Genomic DNA, 25,593 nt, shown 5'->3' with positions numbered 1-25,593 from the left:
TTCCCCCTTCCAGGTAATGACATTTTTTTCCCCTCTATGAGAACTCATTGTATCTGAAGGCTTTAAAATTGTTCTCCGGACTTCAGCCTTCAAGGCAGGTGGCCTGCAATTACTGCTTTCTGACATATCTGTAACATCCGAAGAACTCCCCTACTACCACAATTAACAACAATTCCCTCTTTTTGCCACAGCTACTCTTCCCCCTGACCATTTACTCTGCCCGTAGCATTAGCGTTAACGCTCTCTGAGCAGTTGTTAGCCCCAGGCGCCACGCGGGAAGCCGAGCAGAGGGAGAGCAGAGGTTGGCATGCTCCACCAGGACGCCGCGCACACGCCTAGCAGCACACCCAAGCTTTTTCATCCCACAATGCTCCCAGGTTAACTTTTGCCTCACATCCCAAAACCGAGTCTCCTAAAGCAGAATGCGTACCACACCGCTATTGCACTAGCACACTCAGCAGCGTTATCTTATCATGCTTTCTATAGAGTTTTGAAATATTTTACAGAAAAATATTTGTGTACCTATCAATTCTGCAGGCTTATTTGGTCTCTTGTTGATAAATGTTTCAAAGGACTCCTTCATCAAGTTTATAAATTTTTCATTTTTCTGAAAGCACACTTCTATGATATGGTCCACTTTATCCTTAAAATCTAGTAGCTCTTGCACCATATCCTTGTCTTTTTCAGGATTAACCACTATTGTTGTCCCAAAGTTCTGTAAAACAAACACTTTTGATAATAAAATACTTTAGAGTGCTACCTATCTCCCCCAACAGACACATTTACCCTTACAAAATTTATCATTAGAAAGAATAACTTTTTTTTTTTTACAGAGCTACTTATGTGACTTCAAGTTTTCAAAAAAAATGAGATGCATTGAAATTTAAAATAAAAACCCAGACACATATTAATGGATTTCAAACATTAGTGTTTGACTTAAAGATTATATACATTTAAAACAAAAGCTAAAAAGAAACCAAACACACAGTAGACATGACTGTATGATGTGCAAGATTACAGTTAGATACAGAACTACATGATTCATGTAAAAGAAATTATATGGATACTGCCTCAGAAATATTAAGCGTAATGGAAAACTTTGCACTACTTTTCTGAAATCCACTAGAGAGCTCTATTGATGGAACAGGTGGTGAAAATTCAACCACTGCTTATCACTTCAGGATTTCTCTTTCAGCAAGGGCTTAAAAGAGAAAAAACAAACCCCTCGCTGACTTGCAATAAAACAAAACTTTCCCATTCGCAACAAGAGGCCACAGACTTGACTTTCTTTTCTTGTTCCTGTATTTATTATCTTAAAGTCAGAGATACAATACCATTTGTCTAGTGAACCAAAATATCCTATAAGGGAGGATTTTAACCTATCAGGCAATTTACATATGCTTAGTAACACTGATCAGCGCCCTACACAGAACAAACAGTTTCCTAAGGTGAGAAAGAGGAACCACCTGCACAGCAACAGCAATATTCAATCGGTGTATTTTCATCAACTAAACTATGTTAGCCACAACAACAGTCAAAGAGGGATGGGGAAATTCCTCCCAAACCTCAGAATTTCCACTTCATTATCCGATTATCCACTGTGATCTTTCACAAGTAACATTTCAGAGCGAAGCAAGACAAACACAAAGCTGCCCAAGGTCCTCAGATTCCATATGGTATCACTGAATCACAGAATGGTTTGGTTTGGAAGGGACCTCTGAAGATCATCTAGTCCACCATATCTTACACTTGGCACAATTTCCCCTTCATTAACAGCATTTGGATGTCTCATAGTCTCTAACAGTTACATTCATACATTGCAGGGCGTTCCACCCCGTTCTACAAATGGCAGAAGGAGATACAGAAAGCTAAGTGGCACCTCTGAAATCATAAAAAGGTGAGTACAGGAGAGCACAGGCCTTCACCCCAGTAACTCGGCACGTGCTCTGTGCTTTTTCTCACGCTGGCTCACAAGATAAAAGTTCTTGAAGCCCCACTTCAGCGCGCTCTCTCATACAGAGGAGATTTACTGACACTCTAGAAAATGGTTTCTAGCTTTTTGAGTCTGTAAAAAAAATTATTTAAAACAAAGCCATACAAGGACTGATTCTGTGATACATAAGGTATGAAAAGCCAACTTAACTTGCTGCTGTGAAAGGTGAGGTTCTGGTCCTCCTTCCTGTATTTTCCTACCTGTCCTGAACTCCTGCTTCTTTCCTTGGGCCAGCACCAGGACTTTTCTGTGAGCCACTCTAGCTCACTAAACCCAGCATAAAACTGACATTGCCCAGGCACTATGTTAAACAGATCAATTAAGAGATTATAGAGTGGCAGGCAGCGCAAGGGTTAAGTCAGGATCGTGATCTAGGAGCAGGGAAGATGAAAGATTATTCCTTCTCAGCCACAGCAAGCTGTTCAATTGGCCTAACTGCCTCTGGATCCACAGGCTGCATATACGGATACTGGACAACATCCTGTGGAGCAAACTCCACCTTGGTTCTGAGGGCGGAGGAGAGCCTACGTCCCACTCGTGTGGGCTGCACACTGGTGTGCCATGCGGAGCTCCAGGCACGGGTGTGCAGGAAAGGCACCTCTGAAATGAACTGTTGTGCACTTGGTCCTCAAGGTTGGCGAACACACGGGCGATTCAAGGGGAGAACTACTGCTTCAGGAATTATCAACTCCAGAGAAATATCTTCTGTGAAGTTTTGCTGCTTTCATCTTGCAAGAGCACGAGAGCGCAAGTTCTCTGGAGCAGCGTACTACCTGCGTATTATGCCTAGCAAAACAAACCTGAAGCATCGGAATACGATTTTGATGATGGATTATTTTCAAGAGGAGTATTCCATTCAAAACAGCTTAAACATTCATCAGCGTTGCTGCAGGTTGGTTACCCCTAGCCCTGCTAGCCTGCAGTGGAATGCCTACATTCTGATGTCCCACCAATTTTGCAGATATGTAAACAGTTGAGTGTATTTGCAGCAAAACACAACACGTAGTACAATCCAGCATACTCTAAACACATGTGCATGTGGCTCTATTTAAAAGCAAAGCAAACCAAAATAACTTCTTGTATAATGTTCAAACCTATAAGGAAAGCAATTTCCAGGTACAAATTTAAAACCAAAACTTAGGCGTTGCTGTTTCTCATTGTGTGACTGTTATTGGGGGGGGGGCGGGGGGAAGGGAAGCATTAACATCCCTCCCCATATCTACTTAAAACAGAAATTTGATGCATACACTGACATATTATTCTTGGTTTTGATAGAAGAAATATATGATAAGAGCATAAATTTTGTCGTTAGTAAGAAATCTTTGAAATACCTTGATGTATTCACTCCAATGCTGCAAAAGGATCTGCTGCCCACCTTTTACCCGGCTGAACAGCTGGTACATCTGGGTCAAATCTGATATTCTATTTTCATCGAGCAGGTTATCAAGTCCTGAAAAAATAAAATTAGAAGAAAGAGAAAGTTTGAATGGAGTTGAATAAATACAGTTAGAAATGTATTAGAAAAATCTCTATGAAATACATCAAAAGACAAGACCCTCCAGGGTGCTTAAAAAGCATGAACTTTTTAAGACTAAATTCCTGAAAGCAAGTAATATGCTCGAAGTTAACATGTCCCCTTCTTTAAACTGGCTGAAATGATTTATGGTGTAATATTTTAAAACTATTTCAACTGAAGTACTTTCCCAAGAAGATGATGACTATAAGCCTCTTGCAGAACGTTTATGAACAGTGCTTGATTTGATGGGTACAGTTTTATCAACAGATCTCACAGAACCTCTAAAGAATGTCAAAAAAGAGTAAGCTCAGTACACTGCCCCAAATTTAAAGTAAATACCTTGCAAGATTTTTTCTGTGGAGTGCGGTGAGCCATGTTTTTAGATTAAGAATTTGCTATGAATTGTCAACACTCATACCAATGGAATAACCCAAGACTAACAATTCCTTCCAAGCAACTTTTGCCTTTATCAATTCACCCTACATGAGACTAGGAACTGGACTAAAGAATGGAGAAGCGAAGCTCAAGGCAAGTATAACAACTATATACACATTTTTGTATTTGAGAATATTATGTATTGTGCATTCAGAGATACATTGGCTGGTGTTGGTGACACGCTTTAATAACAAGGGAGGGTAGCATCAAAGATTTATGGCATCTTTTTAAAATCCAGAAAGTTTGTTTTTACACAGGTTGACAATTCACATCATCAGTGTAACTGACACTGTATAACTGTCCTGCTTCACAGAATATAATTAATTCAAATTTTAAAATGGCATTTGATTACAAAGTATTTTCAATCACTACAAAATTATCTCATTTTTTACTATTTTCTTCATCTTAAAAATACTTTCACTGTATGTTTCTGAACACTTACGTGTTCAGAAAAGCAACCGATGTTCAAGAATGATGCCAAGTAAACTTTTGCCCACACCGAGATATGAGAAGAATGAGCATACTTTATATAGGAAGACAGATTACAAAGTCCTAAACAGATGTGACTGATGTTCTTTTGGCATTGAACAGAGAATTAAGAAAGGCCCATTCCATCACGTCCAAGCATCACTTCCAGTTCATTTAAAGACACCAACACATTAACTGCTTTATTATAAACCAGGTGATGAAGTTCAACCTTCCTTCTTCCTCTGGCATATAAACTAGGTGATTGAAATAAATATTTTGTCACATACTTGACAACTGACAAAGACATACAGGGAAGTCCTCTGACACAAGGTTTCACACAACTGCCATAAAGCACTGCCACAGCCTCGGAAAATTTTATTATACGCATGATAAAAAAACCCCAACACCACCTAGTCAATGGCAGTTGTAATAATACAAGAAAAAGCTTCTTATACATACCCTGCATTTGTAAGCTTCCCCCACCCCCCGCCCCGTATCAAATTGACTACATCACAAGGAATTTTGCAAGGAATACTACGATGTTATAAGTGAATTACAACATGCCCTGGAATGCAGAAAGTTATGCAAGTCCAGTGATGTTAGCCTTACTTTTTTTTCTTTTTTTTTTTTAATTTTCTTTTTATTTGAAGTGCAGACATAGAATGCAAAAGCTGACCCAACACTATTACAGTCCTAAAACACAGTAACTAGAAAAAACGTACAAGTCTCTCCATATTCACATGGATGGTGCATATACATTATAAACCAAGAAAAAGTTCAGGTCAAAACAAGGCCACATGCTTTTTGGGTAAGCCAAATGATAAAACAAATCTGTCGCTGGAAAAGTTACTTAAAAATAATACTTGAATTAAACAGCAAGCAAAACTGATGTATATCAACAAAAAAATTAATTATTCTTACCTTCTCTTTATGATAAGCTAAGATGGAGTGACCAAGCTTATTTTTATAAATGTATTGGAAACTGTGAAATAACCTGTTCCCAGAAAAAGCTGTGAGTGTATGTCTATCTTTAAAGGGGACGAAGAAAGAAGTGAAAGGGGTACGTATAGCAAGTCAAAGGAATTAACAAACACGGACATGATGGAGCGTGAAGACACCAGCCTACTAGGGATATCTGTTTTGCAGCAGTAAAGGAAACAAACATGTAAGAACAATTTGCTAGAAGATCGAAAACCTAAAATATTGCTACTGCAAGAAAAGGAAAGGATCGTTTGAAGGATTAAAACATCAGGGAATACTGACCAAATTCAGTGAAAAAGAGAAGGATTAAAAGTTAAAAGGAACAAAGAAATGGTGATTTGAAGACACTAATGTCTGAATAAGGACTTCCTAAGAAGACAGCAGCTTGTATCTGAAATTGCCAGACAAAAGGTAAAATACAGACAAAACTATATGAAAATGCATTGCCTTGGAATGTCAGTTCCAGTAACTCATGATTCTCAAACTATACACTCACAAGAACACGTGTAGCTATCGCATTTGAGCTGTGTGATTATTGCATAAAAGCAGCTACAACAGTAACTGCAGTTCTAATTTGGAAGTTTATATAATCGTAGGAAATTAGCAGTTGCAAAGGTTTAATTCCTAAGCCCACTCCTGCAAGTCAAAGGAGATTTGCGGGGTTTAACAACCTTTATAAATATGGAATTATATTTTACATATTTGTTTCCCCATATACAGTTTATTTGTCGCAGTAGGTATAACAGAGTTATAGGGTTGGCCGTCTGTACCTGTGGAAGTTTTTTCCATGGTTAATATACCTCCTTAAATAAAATCTATGGAGTCTGTAGCTATTGCAGAGTACGAGAATCTGTTGCTTATCAGAGATTACATTAATTTTAAAAAGATACCTTTTTGCAAAATAGCTGATAAGTGTTCTCCTAGTAGCTGTTTCTCCACACAAGCAATCAGTGGTTTCCTAAATAAGGCAAGAAAAGTATATTAGAAGTATTAGAGAAGGGAATTGCTTCTGTCACAGCACATTTGTGAAAAACTTACATTATAATACCAAAAAAAAAAATCAACTATTTTCTACTTAAAACAGAGGCTACAAATTAAGACAAAAATGTCACACGTGATGTAAGTCAAGAAAGAAAACAATAAACCATGTATGTATGTATGCAATTTAAAAAGAAATTCAGGTTTGAATACTAAAAAGCAAGTTCTAACACAGTAGAAAGAGAAGCTTATACACCAAAAAATCAACAGAAAAATGTTTCTTTCTGGAAAAAAGTCAATTTGACATTTTCTTGGAAACAAACAAGCAAACAAACAGAACAAAACCAAAAACCTCCAAGGGGTTGAACTCTAAACCAACACACTACATGCTAGCGATGTTCAAAACTCAAACTTTTCATCTAATTGTGTTATGCACCTACATAAGCATAAATTGAGCTACAACTACAAGACTCAAATTTGAAAATGTTTTAAATTTGTCCTTGAATTTTCCCTACTTTTTACTATTACTGAAATATTTGTTTGATATTACTGAAATATTTGATTAGACAGAACTGAAAAATAATGGCAAGTTTTCCTTTCCATCCTGTATACCCTAAAAGAAGAAAGAAATGCCTGAAGTGCAAGGGGATAATTAATTCCAACGTTTAAACTTCTTCCGTTGTCTACCATATGACAATAAAAGACAAAAAAATTTTATAAAACTAGTTCTCAGACCCTTAACTTAGGTTTTCTGGAAGAGAGGTGCTCGACTCAGGCTGATGGAAGCCATTTATGCATCAGCATCCACTTTATGTCCCTGCCTTTGCTATAGCGCCACTTTTCCTGAACCACCCCACCAATGATCTGCCCAACCTTCCATCCAATACACAGTTTTAGTCCCTTCATCTCAAAAGATTAAATGAGAATTTGAAAACATTCGGAGAAGAGAGCGGGGATGACCAAAGTATGCAGCAGCAGCTACAAGAAAAACAACCGCACATGTTAGGGCTCTTCTTTCTGGGAAAGAGATGACTTAGCAGGGATACAGTGCATTCACAGGCAGGGAAAAGGTGGAAGGGAACTGACCGATCGCTTTCCCTTCCAATGCAGGAGCTGGGATCATCAGTGATGGTATTGGGAGCCTGACTTAAACAAAAGGAGGTGATTTATCATGTGGTGGCTAGTGCACTGGTGTAACGCTTTGCCAAAGGCTGGCACAGATGGAAAAGCTTATGTGAATCCCAGTGAGACAGTACAAGTATTTGAAAGAGATCCAAACAGACAAACTGCATCACGTTCAGCAAATACCCTGAGCCGAAAACAGGCAGATACCAGGAGAGTATAAGGGCACCACATACACTTAGGCTATTCTTTCTCTTCAGCGGTTTTAAGTGCACATTAAATACCAGTTGAGACAGACCCTTGGTGATAACACATACAGCCATTTTTATGGCTGCTTCCACATTCCCTGAAAGTTCCAACTCCTGCTATCTACAGCGGCTGACTGCCTCCAGCAGCAGGAGTCGAAGTTGTATAAAATGCCATCCTTTGCCCCTGAAGACCTACTCTGCCTACAGGGGAAGTAAGGACAATTCATCTGCTTGAGACTGAGAGGCAGAGCACTATTCCCTAACAAGCAGACAGCACGAGCGTCTATCTGACTGCTAGCTGATGAGTGAGCCCGAAGGTACCTTCTGTACGGTCTCAAAGTCATCTTCCTCAGTCATCTACTGACCAACCAGGAGACATGCTCATTCTGGTCAGCCATCCAGAAACAGGCATGTACCGATGGGCTGAATAAATCCCTGTATAGGCTGCAACACCACATGCTCCATGAGTTACACAAATCTGGTTTGAAGTATTTTGAACGGTGTTTCCCATGACCGTTTTGTCCTGGAAGTATCATTTCCATCTCAAGATCAAACCCAGTAACTAAATTTAACATCCATTCTGCTCTTTTCACACACACCTGGTGAGACAGTGTGACCTGAGGACAACTCAAGGGCACTAATTTTAAGAACTGCTGTTTCTTAATGCAAAGAAAGGAAATTAGTACGAAGCCTTCGAAAAGTAGGTTTCTAAGCCTTTAACTAAGGACAAGATTCAAAGCAAGGCCTTGATGTATAGCTAGACTGAAAATACGGTATCAGCCTATTTTTTAACTTACACAGTAAATAAATATGTATATACTTTGACTTTATACATAGAAATAGTTGCATATATTTTAATGTGACTCTTTTTGTCAGAAAAAGCTAGTCACCCTGCAATCAGCATTTACAGGAAGAAGATTCAAGTTCAAATATGTACCATGACATGCAACACGTGTGTGTGAGTATATATATACAAAATATGTCTGAAGAAAATAATAAATTTAAAAGATACTTTTTATTCCGTTATCCTTTAAACACCCAATGAAATGCCAACGTGTCACCCAGAAAAATAAAAAATAAAATAAATTATTACATTCTTTATGAACTGTTATGTTCTGTATTAAAAAAAAAAAAGAAGCAACAGTTTACTGCAGGGCAAATTATGTATGGATTTATAGTGTGTCTGTGACTCTGCAGTACTTCCTAAACGCACATTCTTACCCCAGCAAAACACACGTTATTACTCAAGCCCCGAGTGAAACAAGGACAAGGTACCTTGCACAATACATTGGCAGCAGCTGCACCGAAGCTGATCTACTGTTAAGTTGCCATACTGCACCGCTCATGAGTGATGTTCATGTCCTACACCATAATTTAACCTTTTATTTTCTTGCCCAATCAGTTGTTCTTTCCATCAAGGGATTTGTGGTTAATTTTGTTATTAGTACATGAATGGCTAACGTCAGCTGCTACTTTGATAATGCGAATTTGAGTTCATACATAGAGTTTTGGAAACTTCACTGATAAATCTTTCTGGACAAATTTCTCCCCTCTTACTCAAAGTATATTTTCATTTTAAAGAAATCAGTTTTGATAAAAATAAAGTTTAAAAAAAAAAACCCAGTCTGTATCACAAGCACTGCCAACCAGATAGTATCTGTATGATAATGCGGAAATAATCTCCGTGTCTCTACAACCACGGATAATCCCACTGTTTTACGAAGGATGCTTGACTTACACTAAGAATGACAAAGTTTGTACTCACTGTGTGCTGTGGTCTAAATATGTTATTACTCTGTCTCCTTCTTCTTCCAAACGTTTACTAACATGGTGAAGATATTCTGGGACCTAACGAGACAAGGATGTCAAGTTCAACTACAAAGGTATGAAAGGCAAATAATCTTGTTCCATGACAATTATTTTAAACTGCAAATTTAAAGGAGAACATGAATTGGAAAGGACTATTCCACTAGAAGGTTGTTACATTAATTAATAATTATTACATTAATTAATAATCTATATTTGCATTAATTAATGTTACTTTATATTAGAAGTATTGTAATTGCACCTGACAGAAAGGAAGAGAAAAACAGAAATCTGAGAATTTTTCAGAGGAATTTAATTTTTTCTCAAACCCCTTCTGAGCTAAGCTAGCCCTTAAAGTATCACGGAGCAGATTTTCAGTTGGAGTGAACGATACAGTTCTACTATTTCAGTGGCAGTTTCTCCAGTGGAGTATCTGTCCCTATGGAGAGCTGACACATTTAGCACATATTACAACACAGCTATGAAACTTAGGCTTCAAATGATCGAACCAGTTATGCATACAGACATATACCAGCATGTATGCACACACATACGTATGCATGTAAATGCATAGGTATGCATTATGTGCATATGCATAAGTATGTACATGTATATACTGTATAAGTTAGGGCCTTAGTCCTTTTGTGGTTTTCCACAGCTTTCCGCTAGGCGTATAAAAGCAGCAAGACTCTTGGTCTCAAAATCTGTGTCAAGACATTTCACCTCAGGTCCCAGTGGAACGCCAGGGAAGGAGGCGAATGGAGCAGGATTAGACGCAGTGATTCGCCTCAGTGCAATGTAAACAGGCATTTTCAAAATTTATGCAGTGACTCAATGTTAAAATGGAATTAATAAAGGTACTCTCCTGTATTTGAGACCACTAAAAAAACACGTACATTTTCAGAGATAACCACACTTGCAGGCTGCCCACTGCAGAGCATAATTTTACCTCAAGAGGACAGAAAACAAAAATGTCTTAAGTCTATTTAACTAATAAGGAAAAGAAACAAAACAGCAAAATAAATGCAACGAAGCAGTAAAAAAGTAAACTGTTTATTTAGGTATTAACCACATAGTAAAATGATGCCAGTGGATATTTTACAGCTCATAGGCAAAAATATTGATGGCACGCCTTTAAGATTTATGTGGAAATGACTTTCTGGTAGTGTGACTTTAGCTACACGAAATGTTACTGGGTTTCTCCACCCTTAATTACATATTTCGAGCACCAAGTCTGCCGGTCCCCGTCAAAACACATGAATATATACATGTGTAGCTGGGCACCAGTGAACTGGATCGGACATTAATACACCATGACACTACCCGAAGTTCCCATGTAATCCCATAGCAGATACTAACATAAAAGCGACCATCTACAGCATGCACCTACCTCCCTTTCTTGCATTAATCTTTGGCCTTCTGCAGCATATAAGCAATTTGTCTCTTCCAGAAACCTCTGTTCAAATGATTCCTTGTAAACCTGCTCAAGAAATTAATCTAGTTAGTTACGTTACATTGCCAGTAAAGGCAGCATATTTTGGTTGTCAGGCATAGAGGACAAGTAAAACCTCAAGAACACACAGAGTTATGAGAAGCGTCCAAGTAATAATACATTGACGCAGAAGTTCTCTGCTTGCCTCACTGGTTTTAGAAAGACTGAGATCAGAGCTGACATGCAATAGCATGTTTCACTCATCAGTACTCAGATCATCTAAATGGACAGGCTTCTGTTTAAGGCACACAGACCAACACCAGTACCCAACATCACAGCACAGCAATGACATCCGATCCGCCAGAGCTCAAGACTCCCACTGGTATTTCTGTGGCAAAAAAAATAATAAAATACTTCCAACTAGCGAAACATTCCCATCAGTAAAACAGTAATACGCTTAGTACTGCATCTTCAGATCTGCCAGGTTTATCTCAGTGGCCCAAGAAAAACAAATTATGAAGTGAACTCTCTTTCTCCAGGAAAAGAATAAGATGTGTAAAAAAGGGCACCAACAACAATCACAGACATTGAAAGATTTCTGCATAATGATTAACAGTTTAGTACAGAAAGGAGGTAAGGTAGAAAGGACAACTATATAAAATAGTTAGGACAGTCTGGAGAAGGTAGCTAGGGAATAACATGTAAACAGGGGGGCAGTTAGTGAAAAGAAAAAGGAAGGATTCCATGAGTTTGGTGGAAGAATAGAAGAAAGTATTTCTTCCAAAAGATACAGCAGAGCTGTAAAACTTGTTGTAGTCTGACCATTTTTTTCCAATGCAAACTTAAATATGAAGCCCCTGGCTTGACAAGCATTCAGAGCATAATAGTTCACTAATTTGGCATTCGCAAGTAGACATCAGCACTTTGTTTCAGCCTTCTCTTTACACTAGCTCCACATTCAACAGAGTCAAATACTAGATTTAATTTCTTACCTTCCTTTCCTTCAGGATAACAGGAAAAACATTTAAACATAACAGTATACAGAAGTATTTTCTGCATAAAATGTGTGTAAAGCTGTAGAATAGGAAACAGCTAGAGAGTAGGATTTATGCAAGCAGGAATCAACTTTCAGCAGCTGGGCCTGCATTGCATAGTTGCCTAAAGATCAGGAATGAGTAGGAGATTAAATGTTTTCAAATGAAATAAGATTTGCTTAATTAATTAATCTTTCTCCAGAAAGGAGGGAGGGAGGGAGAAAGAAAGAGGGAGAAACGGAGATCCTGGTGTATAATTACAGGATCATGAGCACACCTCTATCTCAATGAAGTGACAGATATTATAAAAGAACATATTCATATTAGACTAGGTTAGTTTCCCTAGCGAAAAAAGAAAACTATCGCTTTTGAGACAATGAAGAATGCAGACTTAAATCCAATTCTGTAAGAAGGAACCAGTAAAGGGGAATGTTTATCTTTAGTTAGCAGAGTACTTTGCTAAAAAATAATACATGTTAAAAAGTGAACACCTAGAAAAAGCTGACGCAGTTAGAGAACCCTGGCAAATAATAATGGGGAAAAAAAAACTGGGAAAAAGCACACAAATCGGATCTGCACCTCCAGGTTATGTGATCTGAAAAATCATTGACTGAAGTTTGCCTTCTCTCTTGAACAATCAGTTATTAATTTTTCTGGTACACTAGAGAAAGTTATGGATGAAAAGTCACCAGGGTTAACATGAAAGGCAGAAAAGCAGGCAAGCTGCCTGCCTCAAAATGACTATTTTATGCAATCTTCCTCTTCGAACTCTTTTTCAAACCTTCCTCCAGTTCCGTAACACTGTACACCACTTGGGAAGGGAGCAACCTCAACAGTTTGTAACAATGAGAGACAGCTCCTAACTTTTACTGCACATTACACGAAGCTCCAATGTTGACCAGAGAACAACACATGCCAGCCTCAGAAGCACAACATTTTTTTATTCTATTTGGTTACTTAGTATTTATGCTAACAGAAAGCTCCACTAAGTTACAGATTAACCTTATCTATTGGAAAACGTTGGCCTTAACTTTGCATCCCATTCTACCCTTGGCATTTCTGCTAAGAAGTTGCCAATGCAGTGATGTTTCTGTGGCACGGACCCAGGGTCTGGACTCCAAAAAGCCTTTTTACAGTGACAGGCGTGGTCTTTCGGCTGCTACATTTAACCAGCACCAGGATTAGAAAACCAGACATAATATTACACATACTAAAAGACTTGCAAACCTATTAAGAGTCTGTAGGTCACTATGTCTGTTAAGAAAAACAGGCGGACAATGAAAGATTGCGCAAAGGGTAAAGAAAAGGCAACCTTATCAGCCTAATAACTAGATTTTGAAGAACGTTTACTAGAAGAATAAAATTATTTCTGCACAACACACAAATTGGAAAAGTCTAAACTCTGTTTCGAAACATACCCATTACTAGTAAAGTTTGCTGTACTCACTTGCAGATCAGACAGCATGCTCAACAAACTCCGCAGCAAACTCCTGTCCACAGCTTCACCATTCCGTTCTCGTTCAATCAGCAGGAGGATTCCGTCAATAGTCTTGTTTTGAACTTGCTTGTCACTAATGACATGATTCCTAAACAACTCTAGCCCCATATCCCTGTGTGGATATTGAAAATTAATAATCACACTGTTGATTCTTTTCAAAAGTCTGAATCTCAGTTTGACAAAAATATATACATATGAAATATATATAGTACATACATATTATACAGAGCGAGAATGCATGAATGGTGTGTATATCCTCTTTGATGCTGTCCACAAAGAAAACTATAACAAGAATCACCATAAAAACACCAGGCCACATGCTACCAGATGCACACACTTCAGCTGAGAACTGTGACCACCCTGTACGTATTTCACATAACAGACATAACAGTCTTTGTTTACTAGGAAAATTACTATCATAAAAATAATTAAAAATCCAAACATATACCTTAACATAAGATTCCCTGGATCGGTCAATCTATATGTAATTTATAAATTTTGTTTGAAAGCGTGAATCCTGTATGTGTTTAGGACCTTACGATCACCTGTATCAGATTCTTGTTTCATACCAAGATGATAAGGAATGGTTCGTCTATGCCACGAAGAAGGTAATTCTTAAACATTGTCTTGGCCAAGGAAAACAAAGGAATATTAGATAAAAGTTGTTGTTAACTCTAACATATTCCCATGCATCAGGATTTCAATAAAGGGAATTTTCCCAGCACGAGGGAAAAAGGCACAAAGTATGAACAGACCTCTTCAATGACCTTCAGTAAAGGGAAGCGTAACACAAAGAGCTGGAGGAAAACTACTGCAGAGGTTGGGAAGAAAGATGCCCACAAGACGAGCAAGGACGTCAGGTTCCTCAGACAGCCTGAGGAATTCCTGAGAGCACACGAGCCAGCCAGGCAGGGAAAAGGTACGCTCTCTACTTCAGTACTTTACACCTTTTTTGCTTTAGACCGAGTACTGATACCAGAAGTTTTTGGCAAAGCCTGTGTTTGTTTGCTCAGGTGATGATATAAAATGCCCCTCAGGAGGGATGGTAAAGAACTAAATGCCCAAAGTTGTGACCGCCGTGTGCTGAAAGTACAGCAGCATCTCAGGGGCTCGACTCTCAAGAGGCCAGTGCTGGAAAGATGATACGCACCTTGTCAGTGTATCTGACTTATTTAAAAGAAAACAACCAAACAACAAAACCACAACAGAGCAAGAAGTTGAGCATTGAATTTCGTCAAAACCAGAAGCACCTAAAGTAACACTTGGCGTAGAGTGAAGGTGCAGAGGCAGCAGCCCAAGGAGGTTCCCCACACAGCCAGCCTCACCCAGGCTGTGGCAACTACAGCTATATCTAAGCCTTGACTTTTAGGCATATGTTCACAGACCTTTGTCTCCTTCTACCCTCACTTTACAACAAATATTCCTGGGGAAGAAGGAAATGACCCATGCATATGCTGACACGTATATTTCCATAAATTAACACAACATTTTAGAGACCTATTACGCAGATCAAATATAATGGGAAAAATTCTCAGCCTTTACAAATATAACAGCATGTTCAAACTCTAAAGATTCGAGGAATACTGACATGGATACCTACCATATAGAAGGAAGCATTGAATTTTGAAGTACGTATGTACGATCCAAAAATAAGAAAATGCTTCTGATCATGATCTGAAAATATATAAAGGAAATGTTTTTCTCTCCACCAACACATGGCATTTTAAATTATAAAGCAACTTCTGAAAAACTACATCACATAGACATGTGCGTTAATTGCCGATACATGTATTTTCAACTTTTGCGGTGACTTTTATAGCCACAATGTAATATGTATTTTATTGATGTTGTAATATGTAATTTATTGATGTTAACACTAAGCGGTATTCCCAAGTACATCCAAGATAGTTTTCAAATTCATAAACATTAGCTAAATAGTAAGCCTGCTGTAAGTTTTAGTGCTACTGAGATACGTAAGCCATTCCAGCAGTACCACCAAGACATTCAGTAAACACCCTGAAATAGCACGCTGCCATGGTTTTTGCTTTTTAAAAAATGAAGCTTTAAGCAGAGACAGTAATAAACCACGCAAGAGATCTTTTCATAATAAAAGCTAGCTGCCAAAATTAATGAGAAAAATAGAGATACCTTAATTCTGACAGGGAAAAGAAGGTATAAATTAAAAAAAAAAAAAGATAATATATTTTTAAGAAGTGGGTGAAGGAGGTGTTTTTTAGCTTATTACTCTTTCAAAATCCATTTTTAACTTTGGTCATAAAAAGGCAGCCCAGCTTTCAGTTTAGCATAACTCAGGATGCTGGTAACTAATTCACCCCCAGGCCAGCTACAGAGATTTCTATCCCCAGCTGTCCACCTACTCCTCCCCTAAAAGGTTTCATTGCTTCTGAAGCAATTCTCAAGCTGACAGAGCTTCTGGCCAAGCATATTAAAGTAAAATAGCAGCGAGGATGATTTTTTTTTTTTCCCTCAAATACTGCAACTACTAAACTCAGCACATGGGCAAGAAAGCCACTTGCTACAGGTTGATACAAAAAAAAAACAACAACTCAAAAGTACTTACAGTGAACAGAGTTCATAGTAAAAGCCTTTTCATAAAAACAAATGTCCAGTTTAATTACATTTTCAAGGCAACAGCCTTCAACTCTATTTTCATCAGACTGCTGAAATTGTTTTGAATAGTTTCCGTAATGCTTTCCATTTTTATTTCAGATAAAAAGCACATACCTCTGCCCATCCCCCGCAGGAGAGAGGAGAGGGGAGAGGGGTGGATTCAAGAAATGAAAATAGAAATTAACCCATTTTGGACATCTGTAGCCAAAGCTAAGTGACAATGCAATAAAAAGTCATCACAAAATCCCAGTTTAGAATTATAATGAAGCATTCTTAAAGGGACAATTCACATGAAGTGTCTTTGAGCCAGAATTTTTTCCTGTAACATAATTCATCATGAAGGTAGGGAACAAGAAGGACAGAAAGAGAGAGAGAGAGAGTTTCAGTTCTTTAATTTTCCTGTTTCTTAGCCCTATAGTAAGCATAATCACCTCTGCCTCCAGGGAACAAAAAAAAAAAAGTCACAAATTACCCAAATTAACCCATCTTTTGGAGCTGTCTGAAAGCAAAGATTGTGGATTCTCTAATTACTTAAAATTACAAACAGCAAACAATTTCAGCATAGCCTGCATAGTTTTTCTTTTCACCCATAGAAAACAGGTGTCAATATATTCCTGAGTGATATTCGAACTCCATATGAAACCTATGAAAGTCAGAGTTAACACAACAGAACCCAAGTTTTCAACAACAAAATGACCCCCAACTAGCAAAGGGGAATGTGAAAAGCAATACTGAAACTTGGAGGAGGAGGCGCAATGCAGTCTCAAGATAAAACCACGACAAATTCCTTTTTGCCAGATTTCACACCTCAAGGATATGTATTCTGAACAAACATTCAACTTACCATTTGTCTGCAATGATCTTGCCAGCATTTATTTATCTTCTTTAAAAATAAAAGACTATCCAGAGAATCTGTACAGCACCTATTAAGGAAAACTAGCTTGCCAGTATCTTTTGAGGCCAAATTCTGGAGATGATCTTTGTCAGCCATTAAGCAAAGCTGCTCCATGGATATTCCAATGTTAGTAGGACTGCCCAGGGATAAACTGTTAATTGCAGAGCTTCTGCCCAGCAGAGGAGCTGGCAGTTGTCCAAAAGACCTCCCTATGTTTTCAAGGAATAACACTCACTGTTCTTCGGTAATACCAGCTAGTGGCTGTACTGTATTACTTTGATATAGATTTAAACAAAAAATCCCACCAGTGTCAACAACAGCCTTGTCACCAAGTGAGGTGAGAGAGACGGAAAGGTTTATTTTGTTTGTTTAATGAGTTCACACTGTGCACAACAGGAGTGACCCTAATCTCTTAAAAGCAGTTACAGTTCTAAGTAATCCTCAACAAATCCAAATACCGCTCTTTTCATATACATCTCCAGGTCTCCCCAAGTAAACTACAGAGTTTTCTTCATTACACATCAGATCCAAATGTTATTTACAAATAACAGAATGCTCATGTGTTGTATCAGTAAATCGAATTGTAGCTTTACCTTCCTCTGCAGCTCCCCCTGGCCAACTCTGATTAATGTGATCTTGGGATATAAAATGGTATACCTGTAAAATATAAAATTCTCCACTCTCCAAACCACCAGCTCTGTCAGAGGGCGGGGAGTAAGCTAAGTTTTAAAACACCAATTTTAGAACATCTCTTCAGAAGATAGTCTGAAAAGGCAGGGATACAAAAATTGTTTGACTGTACACTGCTTTAAAGCAGACTATAAGATTTGCTATTCAGAGATCAGTTGTGTTTAAGAGACTGCTTTACTGATCCATGTACTTTCTAGTTAGATGTGATTTCAAATGCATCGAAGTAAATGTAATGAAAAAATCTGCTGCCATATAAGAGGTGAATTCACAGTGCTGATTTATGTACCTATGTTTCTTATATGCTATGTAGAAGCCAGGCTCTTTAACTGGGACTCAAAAAAAAAAAACCAAACCCAAAACCACACAACCCAAAACCATGCTGGGACTTAGCCATATAACAGAAAAAAAAAAGAAAAGAAAAGGAAAAAAAAAAAATCTTTATGAGCGTAGGCACCCACCTGGGGAATGCAGTGAACTGAGAAACTAAGAGTCGCAATTCAAAGCACATTTAAGGCGATCACCTGTAAAGAAGGTTCCTTCTGGGCACAGTCCCTTGCTTGTTTTTATCTTAACCTATCATTTTCTGCTAATAAAATACATGTAAGAGAGCTGGGAAACACTGCTAGCACCGAAAGTACTGTAGTATCTGTTCAGTACGGCACTCTCAAGCATCTGCTTGCTAAGGCACATGGAAGGAATGCAGGGACAGCCAGGTGGGTGTAGACTCTATTTATCCTGCTGCCTGAGGAAATGCAACCCCACGGCTACTCCACAAGACACCTGTCACATAAAGCACGGTCTCTGCATGCAAAGCACAATGGCATTCAGTAAATATGGCTGGCTGCACCCAGGTGTCCAGAAAAGATCTACAGGCACTTCTGTGACCAGTTCATCCAGAAGAAAACCCTGACAACGTAACTTAGAAAACTATGTGGAAATTTACCATAGAACTTCAGGTTATGGTGTGTCCCAAGACAGGCAAGCGATCTTCTGAACTTAGAGATCTCGCCCAACAACCTCACAAGGTACACGTGAGATATGTAAAGGGCTTGCTGAATGCCTCTGTGACACATCGCTGCTGACCAGGAGTTATTATTGCTTAAATAGGTGTAATTTGTGTTTGAGAATTCTTTTGCAGAAGATACCATTGTTGAAAATTACTGCGGTGATTTTTTTTTTTTTTTAAAACTACTGCTACTGTGAGCATCTCCACTACTCATCTACCATAAAAATCCATACCTGCTGTTAAATCTCATAGGGCTACTGAAATTTTCTAGGTTAGGTCTAAAATTCGCATTCCTATTAAAATGATAAGTAAATTGTTGTTAGCATGCTACTTATCAGCACACAGAAATTATTCCCTCAGATGACTGAAGTTGCTTATACCCGATTTGAAAATATGTAAGTGGTCAAAGAACCTCTTTAACGCATTGGCAATTACTGGTGTAATTTTTACAAAGTGATGTTTTAAAAAATAATTATTCTAACCATTTCTGTGCACGAGAAAAGGATATTCTCTAAATTGAAGGATTTGTGCTTTCACATGATCTTCACAGACTTGTCGCAGCTGTTTGTACAGTGTAGCAGAGACTTTGTAAGAACAGAGATTTTCAACAGCCTAAAAAACAAAAAAAAAGATTATGAATGAGACCAAAAAAAACCAACCCGAACTCACCTGTCTAATCAAGGCCAACAATGAAGAAAAAAAAATTAAAAAAAAAAAAATCAGCATTATCTGTCCAAGCTGTGCACAAAAACAAAACATCAAAGTGAAATTATCCAAACTACGTAGAAAAATTAAGACTTTGTGATTCTTTTTGGTCCCTCCTTACACTGCTAGATTTCATGCACAAACAAGGTTCACCATCACCATCTGGGTCATATTTCAGATGTGCTGTTAAACATTACAAGAATTTCCACCCCCCGAATACTCTGCTCAGCAGCAGAGCTCTTCCTGTAGGTCCATTTTGTGCATCCTCCAACACACACGCGCTTTTTTGGGGGGAACACAGTCATACCAAGTATTTTCATTTCTTAACAACTTTAAGGTAGACATTTCAACCATTCTCTCTAAACGGTAAATGAATACAGCTGCTTTCCTGTCATTTTATTAACTTATTTCTTTCCAAATATTTCCACTGATTCACACACTCATGCTAAGGTATGTAAACTGAGGGGAAAGAATAAAAAAATCAAACTAAATAAACAACAAAAAATCCACATTAACTGTTAAATAAAGATTCGAATTGATTTATTGGGACCTCATGGGATTTAGTTGAATATTTATCTATATTTGACTAACAAGAACGATTCTGCCCGAAACCAAACATTCTTGTGGTCAGTAAATTAATGTAAATCGAGTTGTTATGCAGCTGACCTAGACTACGCTGAGACAGCTCTGGCCACCTCTAGAACACTGCTGTTCGGCTATTCAGTAATTACCTTGTCTTACACTAACATTTTTTCCTCACAAGAAACTCAATGAGAATGCCAAAGAGAGAACGTAGCCTTCCTTGACACCACTGCCTATATTTAGACTTTGTTCCAGGCATACTTTATTTTAACTTGTGTGCTGTATTTCAATAAATTATTTTATTAATAGACCACATCATCTGAAATGAATCACAATGAAGACAGCCAAATGTTCTGTGAGAACTGTAAAGTTTACAGTAAGTATTTTTGGCCATTCAGTACTTTGTACAAAATTATCCAAGGGAGTTGGAGATGACTCTCAGAACTAAAAATCCAGCTGTCTCTTCCTTCAACTTCACCTCAACTGCCTTCATGCCGTCAGGTGACACTGCAGAGAATACTGCCCAATGCATTAGTTCACCTGGGCAACTAAAACTGCCCCAAGAATGTTTTCCTTTGCTCCAGAGGATTTATAGTGTCAAATTTTATGGACGAATTTTCTGATAGCATCAATAACTTTGGACAAAGTTTCAGTATTTTCCTAGGGCTTGGCCTTTAGTTAGTTTCCCCCAAATTTGAGCTTTAAGTGTCTTACTTCTTTGTAATATGAAACATTATGGTGCCTAATGCCAGCACATAGCTCTTTATCCAAGTACCACTAAGTGTTCTTCACTCTGTTTCAGTTTAAGACCCCCCCAAACACACGGGCTAGCAAGTGCGTGGGCTGAGAGAGGTGAGGAGGAAAGCGGGGCTGCTTCTTTCAGAACGGTGATGGCTTAAAGTGGATTTCAAACTGCAGCCCCGTCACCTCAGTGCCACCTCTACTAGCTGTTTCTGCTTTTTTTGATGGGGGGGGGGGCATGAAATCCAGTAATTTCCTCCTCCTTCACCCTTTCTTTCATTCAGCGTTTTGGCTGCCTCTCTTTCTGAAGAAAATGGATTTGACTTGTAGTCATCTTGTACACGATTAGTTTGGAAAAAAGCTACAGTAATTATCACATCTACAAGGTACGAGAAAGACGACACTTTCAGACTCTTCACCTACACAAATCTAGCAAAAGTTACGTTTCAAATCAACCTTTTAATAGCTTGTTTTGAGCAGAGCCTTCTGTTTTAACATTTAGCGTGCAAATTACTGCTACTTCTTGTATTATTTCCTCTATAGGTCCTAACATCCTGAAGAGCTTGTCTTCCAAAACAGAAAGTGAATCTGCTTCCCACAGACCTCCCTGTGGGGTAATTCTAACCTACCTGATGCCATTTTATTTAAATGCCCAGCAACTATGCCTTCCTCAATTTTGATATAATATTAAAGAAAACAAACAAAACTATCACACAGTGCCTACATTATATTTTTTCATCTGGTCTTAGAACAGATAAGTAAAATGACATCTGCAACAAACAGTATTCACACATAATCATTTTGCAGATAGTTTCTTATGTTTCCTAAGACATAGCCCTTCCTATCCCTCCCATCCATCCATCCAAATAAAAGTCTGGTCAGGACTCTCATCATTATTTTTTTTCCTTCGCTACTACACTGTCCTACTCTATGTCCTCCAGCAGAGCAGTACTGCCCCATTTCAGGTTATTTAGGACCTTGCTGCAAAGGGAATTTTCTTTTTCCATTATTTTTATCACTCACTCCTCACTCGGCAATTCTTTGCACTGCCCCACTTTCTCTATCCCACCAAGTGTAAGCTACTTCTATCAAAATCTGTGCAATCTACCACCAATCCCAGACATCACTTCTATTTTGGTCGCAAAAAATTGGCTGCCACCCTCCCATTGCTCACCAACTACATCTCTGCCAAGCACCTCCATGCCTGATCCCATGCTGCTTCTAAAGCCTGGAAAGGAGTATCCTTCGGGCTTCCCACAAAGCCTTGTCATTGTTCTTCAGTTTTTTTTCCCTAAGCCACCGTGCCAAATTAAATAAATAAATCAGAAAGTTCAAAGTCAGGCTGGTACACCAGCCCGCTCACCGCACTGAACTCTAGTAGGCCTCCCACTTCCTCCCAGAATGTCAGATAAAGACTCAAAAAAACAAAACAAAACAAAAAAAGCCCTGAGAGTAAGTGCGGATGTACAGAGAGAAGTTTTCCCCCGTGGGTGACTCGGTGCTCACTAACAGGCAGTTAAAACGATCTGTAAGTACAGATCAGGTTTCCGACCGATGCTGAACTTCATCTTTTATTCCTTTGGCAGGAGAGTAAGTACCTATGTATGCAGAGGCACACTGACTGCCGCCACCCGCCGTGCAGAAATCTTGCTGATTTGCACCGCTGCCTTACAGATTATTGGACCAGCCTTGCGCAGTTTTCACAAATAAGCCAGCAAACAGGGGAAAAAAAAAAAAAAAAAAAAGCAAGAAGTACAGTTCTCCCTTCGTAGTCTATCTGAAATCTCCCCCCTCCTCTTCTGCCAAAACTCAAGCCTGTACCCTGGCGATTTCATAGCCATATTTCTACAATCTCATTTCTGAGCCTCTGAAAACAAGTTAGGTAACGCTCAAAGCATCTGTGAGTTGGGGTTTTTTTTTAGCTAGGCATGAAAAAGCAGGATTTTTCAGATGCTGAATTTAAAACCGTAAAATGTATTATGTAATTTGAACTCTGCAAACCTGCAAGTATTAATAGATTAATCTATCACAGTCAAGTTATCTATTTAAAGGGAATAAATTATACTAAGTCAAGATGCGTTTACATAATCAGGCATTTTAGACCCATATATTATACACCCTAACTAATCACAGAGATAAGTATAGTCAGGTCTCAAATGCATCCTGATTTTCTTGAGCATGGACCTAATATGGACTGCTGGCTTTCTTCTCCCTCGCAGTCTGCACTTTGCAGACAACATCAAACCTACCTCAACTGAACATTTATAGAATTTCAGGTGAGCATAATAATGTCTTATGTCCAGATCTGGCAACGAGACCCCCATCTGCAGATCAAACACCTGCACCCACAGAAAACTCATACCTAACTTCAGCTACGTAGCACAATTTAGTGCATCAGTAATTCTTTATAACATGATCACTGTAAAAAAATTACTACTTCACTTAAATAACTTGAAGAACATGAATTTAAAACGATATAGAACCAAACCATACATAAATGGAGAAAGTAGAAAAAAATGGCTTATGAGTATCTCTCTCTTTTACCCTCCCTAGCCCCTGCTCCGGTACTCCAGATGTTCCAGCAACACTTTTTCACTGTTTTAATAAAAAAAAATTAAGATCCTGATTGTTATGAAAAATGTAACGGCAATTTGAAACACAAGTAAACTTGACAGTTCGTTGCCTGCTCAATCAAGCTTCTTTTTTAATTCCCCCACAGGGAACTGTTGTTGAAGTCCAATTGTTATTATCTAATAATAACAAATATTTCAACGTTACTGTTCACAAGCGACCACAGAACGCACAAAAGAGAAATCAACATAAAATATGTATCTGCATAACCCAGCGAGAGTAACATCCCGTTTTCAGCATCTTGGGTAGGCACTGAATTGAAGGCATCGAGGCTTAAATCTCAGCCCTGCCGAGGCACAGCTTCCCACGCCTCCCAACATAAACTGCTTTTTCATGGGCCCAGACCCTGGTAGCTCTCCAAGGAACCGACACGTAAAACTGCAAACCGACTAGAAACTGAGTACGGAGCGAACAGTTCAGAAAATATAACGAGTTCTTAACAAATGAAAAAAGCATTACGTTAAATGCGTAGCTCTGTGAATGTCACAAAGGTGTCAGTTTTCCTTCCGTGAAAGCGAAAAACAATAACAAAACAAAAACAAACCCCTACGCGCCTTACCTGGTAGAGCTCTTCGAGGTTGTACTTAATAGAAATGCTGCTCTGTATCGCTCCCACCGCTTCATGAAGTTTTTGCCAGGTGTCCTGAGTGTAATTATCCGGTAATTTGGGTCTTTCTGTGGAGGGAGACACAGGTAGTTGAAAACCAGCCGCCCAACGGGACCCCGCAGCGACCTTTCTCGCCCTGAGAAGTTCCGCCAAGCCGTGTCGCTGCCTGGTCGCCTCAGCCCGGCACAAGGGGCGGGCAACCAAACTGCCCCCGGGGGCGAGGGAACCCGGGCTTGTCGCCTTCCACCCCCGCCTTACTCCTGGCAAAGGCAACCCCCGCCTCGCCCTAATTAGTTCTGACACTAAGGTGGCTTTCTGCCCGCTTCCCACGGGGCGCAAGACAACGCCGCCGCGCCGCTTCCTCCCGCGGCTCCCCCCCCCCCCCCCGCCCCACGCACGGAGCCCCACGCGTGTCGCCGCAAGCCCTTACAGCGGGATGGTGACGACAGCGGGGAGAGTTATCAGCCCAGCCGCAGCCTCCCCTCGCCCAGATAAGGCGGCAGGGACGAGTGACAGCAGCCGGCCGCCCCCCCCCGGCCCGGCCCGGCCCCGGGGAAGAGGCGGGGAGCGGCCGGGCCGGTGGTAAACAAAGCTCGGGAGGGGCCGGGCGGCGGGTCCGGTCGCACCTGCCGGTGGGGAGGGCCCAGCCCGCCCCGCACCCACCTCTGAAGTTCTTGATCACGAGTTTCTTGGAGGAGGCGTTCGCGCTTCCTCCCCCTCCTCCCCCGGCGCGGGTGGCGGCGGCGGCCAGCGAGGCGGGTTTGGTGAGCCCGTTGGTGTGCCCCACCAAGGCCGACAAGTGCGGCTTCTTCTGGGGCTCGTCCGCCATCTCCGCCCCGGGGCGCCGTGTCCGGCCGGGGCAAGGCGCTGGGCTGGGTTGGGCTGGTTGGTCGGTCCCCGCCTCCGCTCCCCTCCTCCTCCTCCTCCTCCTTCTCCTCCGCCACCACCCAGCCGCCCTCCCCCACAGCGCCGGCTTCCCGGCCCTGTCCGGAGGCGGCTGCCAAGCGCCGCCGGGCCGGGAGTCACCGGCAGCCGCCCGCCTCCACCCTGTCCTGGGGGCGCCCCAGCGGCCGCCTCGTCGTCCGCGCCTCCCCAGCCCGGCTGCGGCTCGGGGTTCGTGCGCGACTCTGGGCTGGCGCTGGGGCGCGCGGGCAGCGCCAGCCCCGCTCACAAGATGGCTCCCGCGCCCGTCGGCGGCCGGGGCAGCGGCTGCCCTCCATCGCCGCGCAGCCCCCAGGAGTTCCCCCTGTTCCGCTTGTTGGTAGCAAGCGGCCGGAGCGGGAGCCGAGGAGCAGCCGCGTTTCCCACCCGGACATCAGCTTCTCGCACCGGAGAGACCCCCGTCCCGAGCGGCCGCCCGCCTCCCGGTCACCGGCGACCCCCCATCCCAGCCGGGGCACGCAGGGGCTCCACGCTTGTCCGAGCGCAGGCTACCGGGGCACGGACCGCGTCCGCTTTACGCGTTAGTGCTTTGAAGAGCAACGGTTTTGAGCGTTAAACGCTTTATTTAACTTTACGGACCCACGTTCACGGAGCAACGCCCCCCCACCACCGCTCCGCCACGCACTGAGAGCGCGGCCACGGTTACCGGGAA

The 25,593-nt window shown here is 40.6% G+C and overlaps 1 protein-coding gene across 7 annotated transcripts in view; it reads right to left on the bottom strand.

Annotated features, from left to right (window-relative positions):
* CUL4A (cullin 4A) overlaps positions 1-24,900 on the bottom strand; it is a 41,161-nt gene extending 16,261 nt beyond the window's left edge. The window contains exons 1-11 of one of the 7 annotated variants that reach the window (XR_008464450.1): positions 24,663-24,887; positions 23,952-24,067; positions 19,242-19,345; positions 16,987-17,056; positions 15,112-15,185; positions 13,461-13,623; positions 10,938-11,027; positions 9,507-9,589; positions 6,284-6,351; positions 3,325-3,443; positions 523-715 (exon numbers count right to left, since the gene is read on the bottom strand). Coding sequence is in view for 5 of the 7 variants with exons in the window: in XM_054188295.1 (XP_054044270.1) it covers positions 523-715; positions 3,325-3,443; positions 6,284-6,351; positions 9,507-9,589; positions 10,938-11,027; positions 13,461-13,623; positions 15,112-15,185; positions 16,987-17,056; positions 19,242-19,345; positions 23,952-24,067; positions 24,663-24,828 (1,246 nt within the window). In the remaining 2 variants the exon portion in view is untranslated. The other 6 variants (XM_054188295.1, XM_054188316.1, XM_054188306.1 and 3 more) reach the window with 6 other exon arrangements.
* Between the last annotated feature and the right edge of the window lie 693 nt (positions 24,901-25,593).

Source organism: Rissa tridactyla, chromosome 1, assembly GCF_028500815.1.
Source record: "Rissa tridactyla isolate bRisTri1 chromosome 1, bRisTri1.patW.cur.20221130, whole genome shotgun sequence".
Taxonomy (NCBI): Eukaryota; Metazoa; Chordata; class Aves; order Charadriiformes; family Laridae; genus Rissa; species Rissa tridactyla.
The sequence above is the reverse complement of the archived record's forward strand: the minus strand, read 5'-3'. Positions and strand labels throughout refer to the sequence as shown.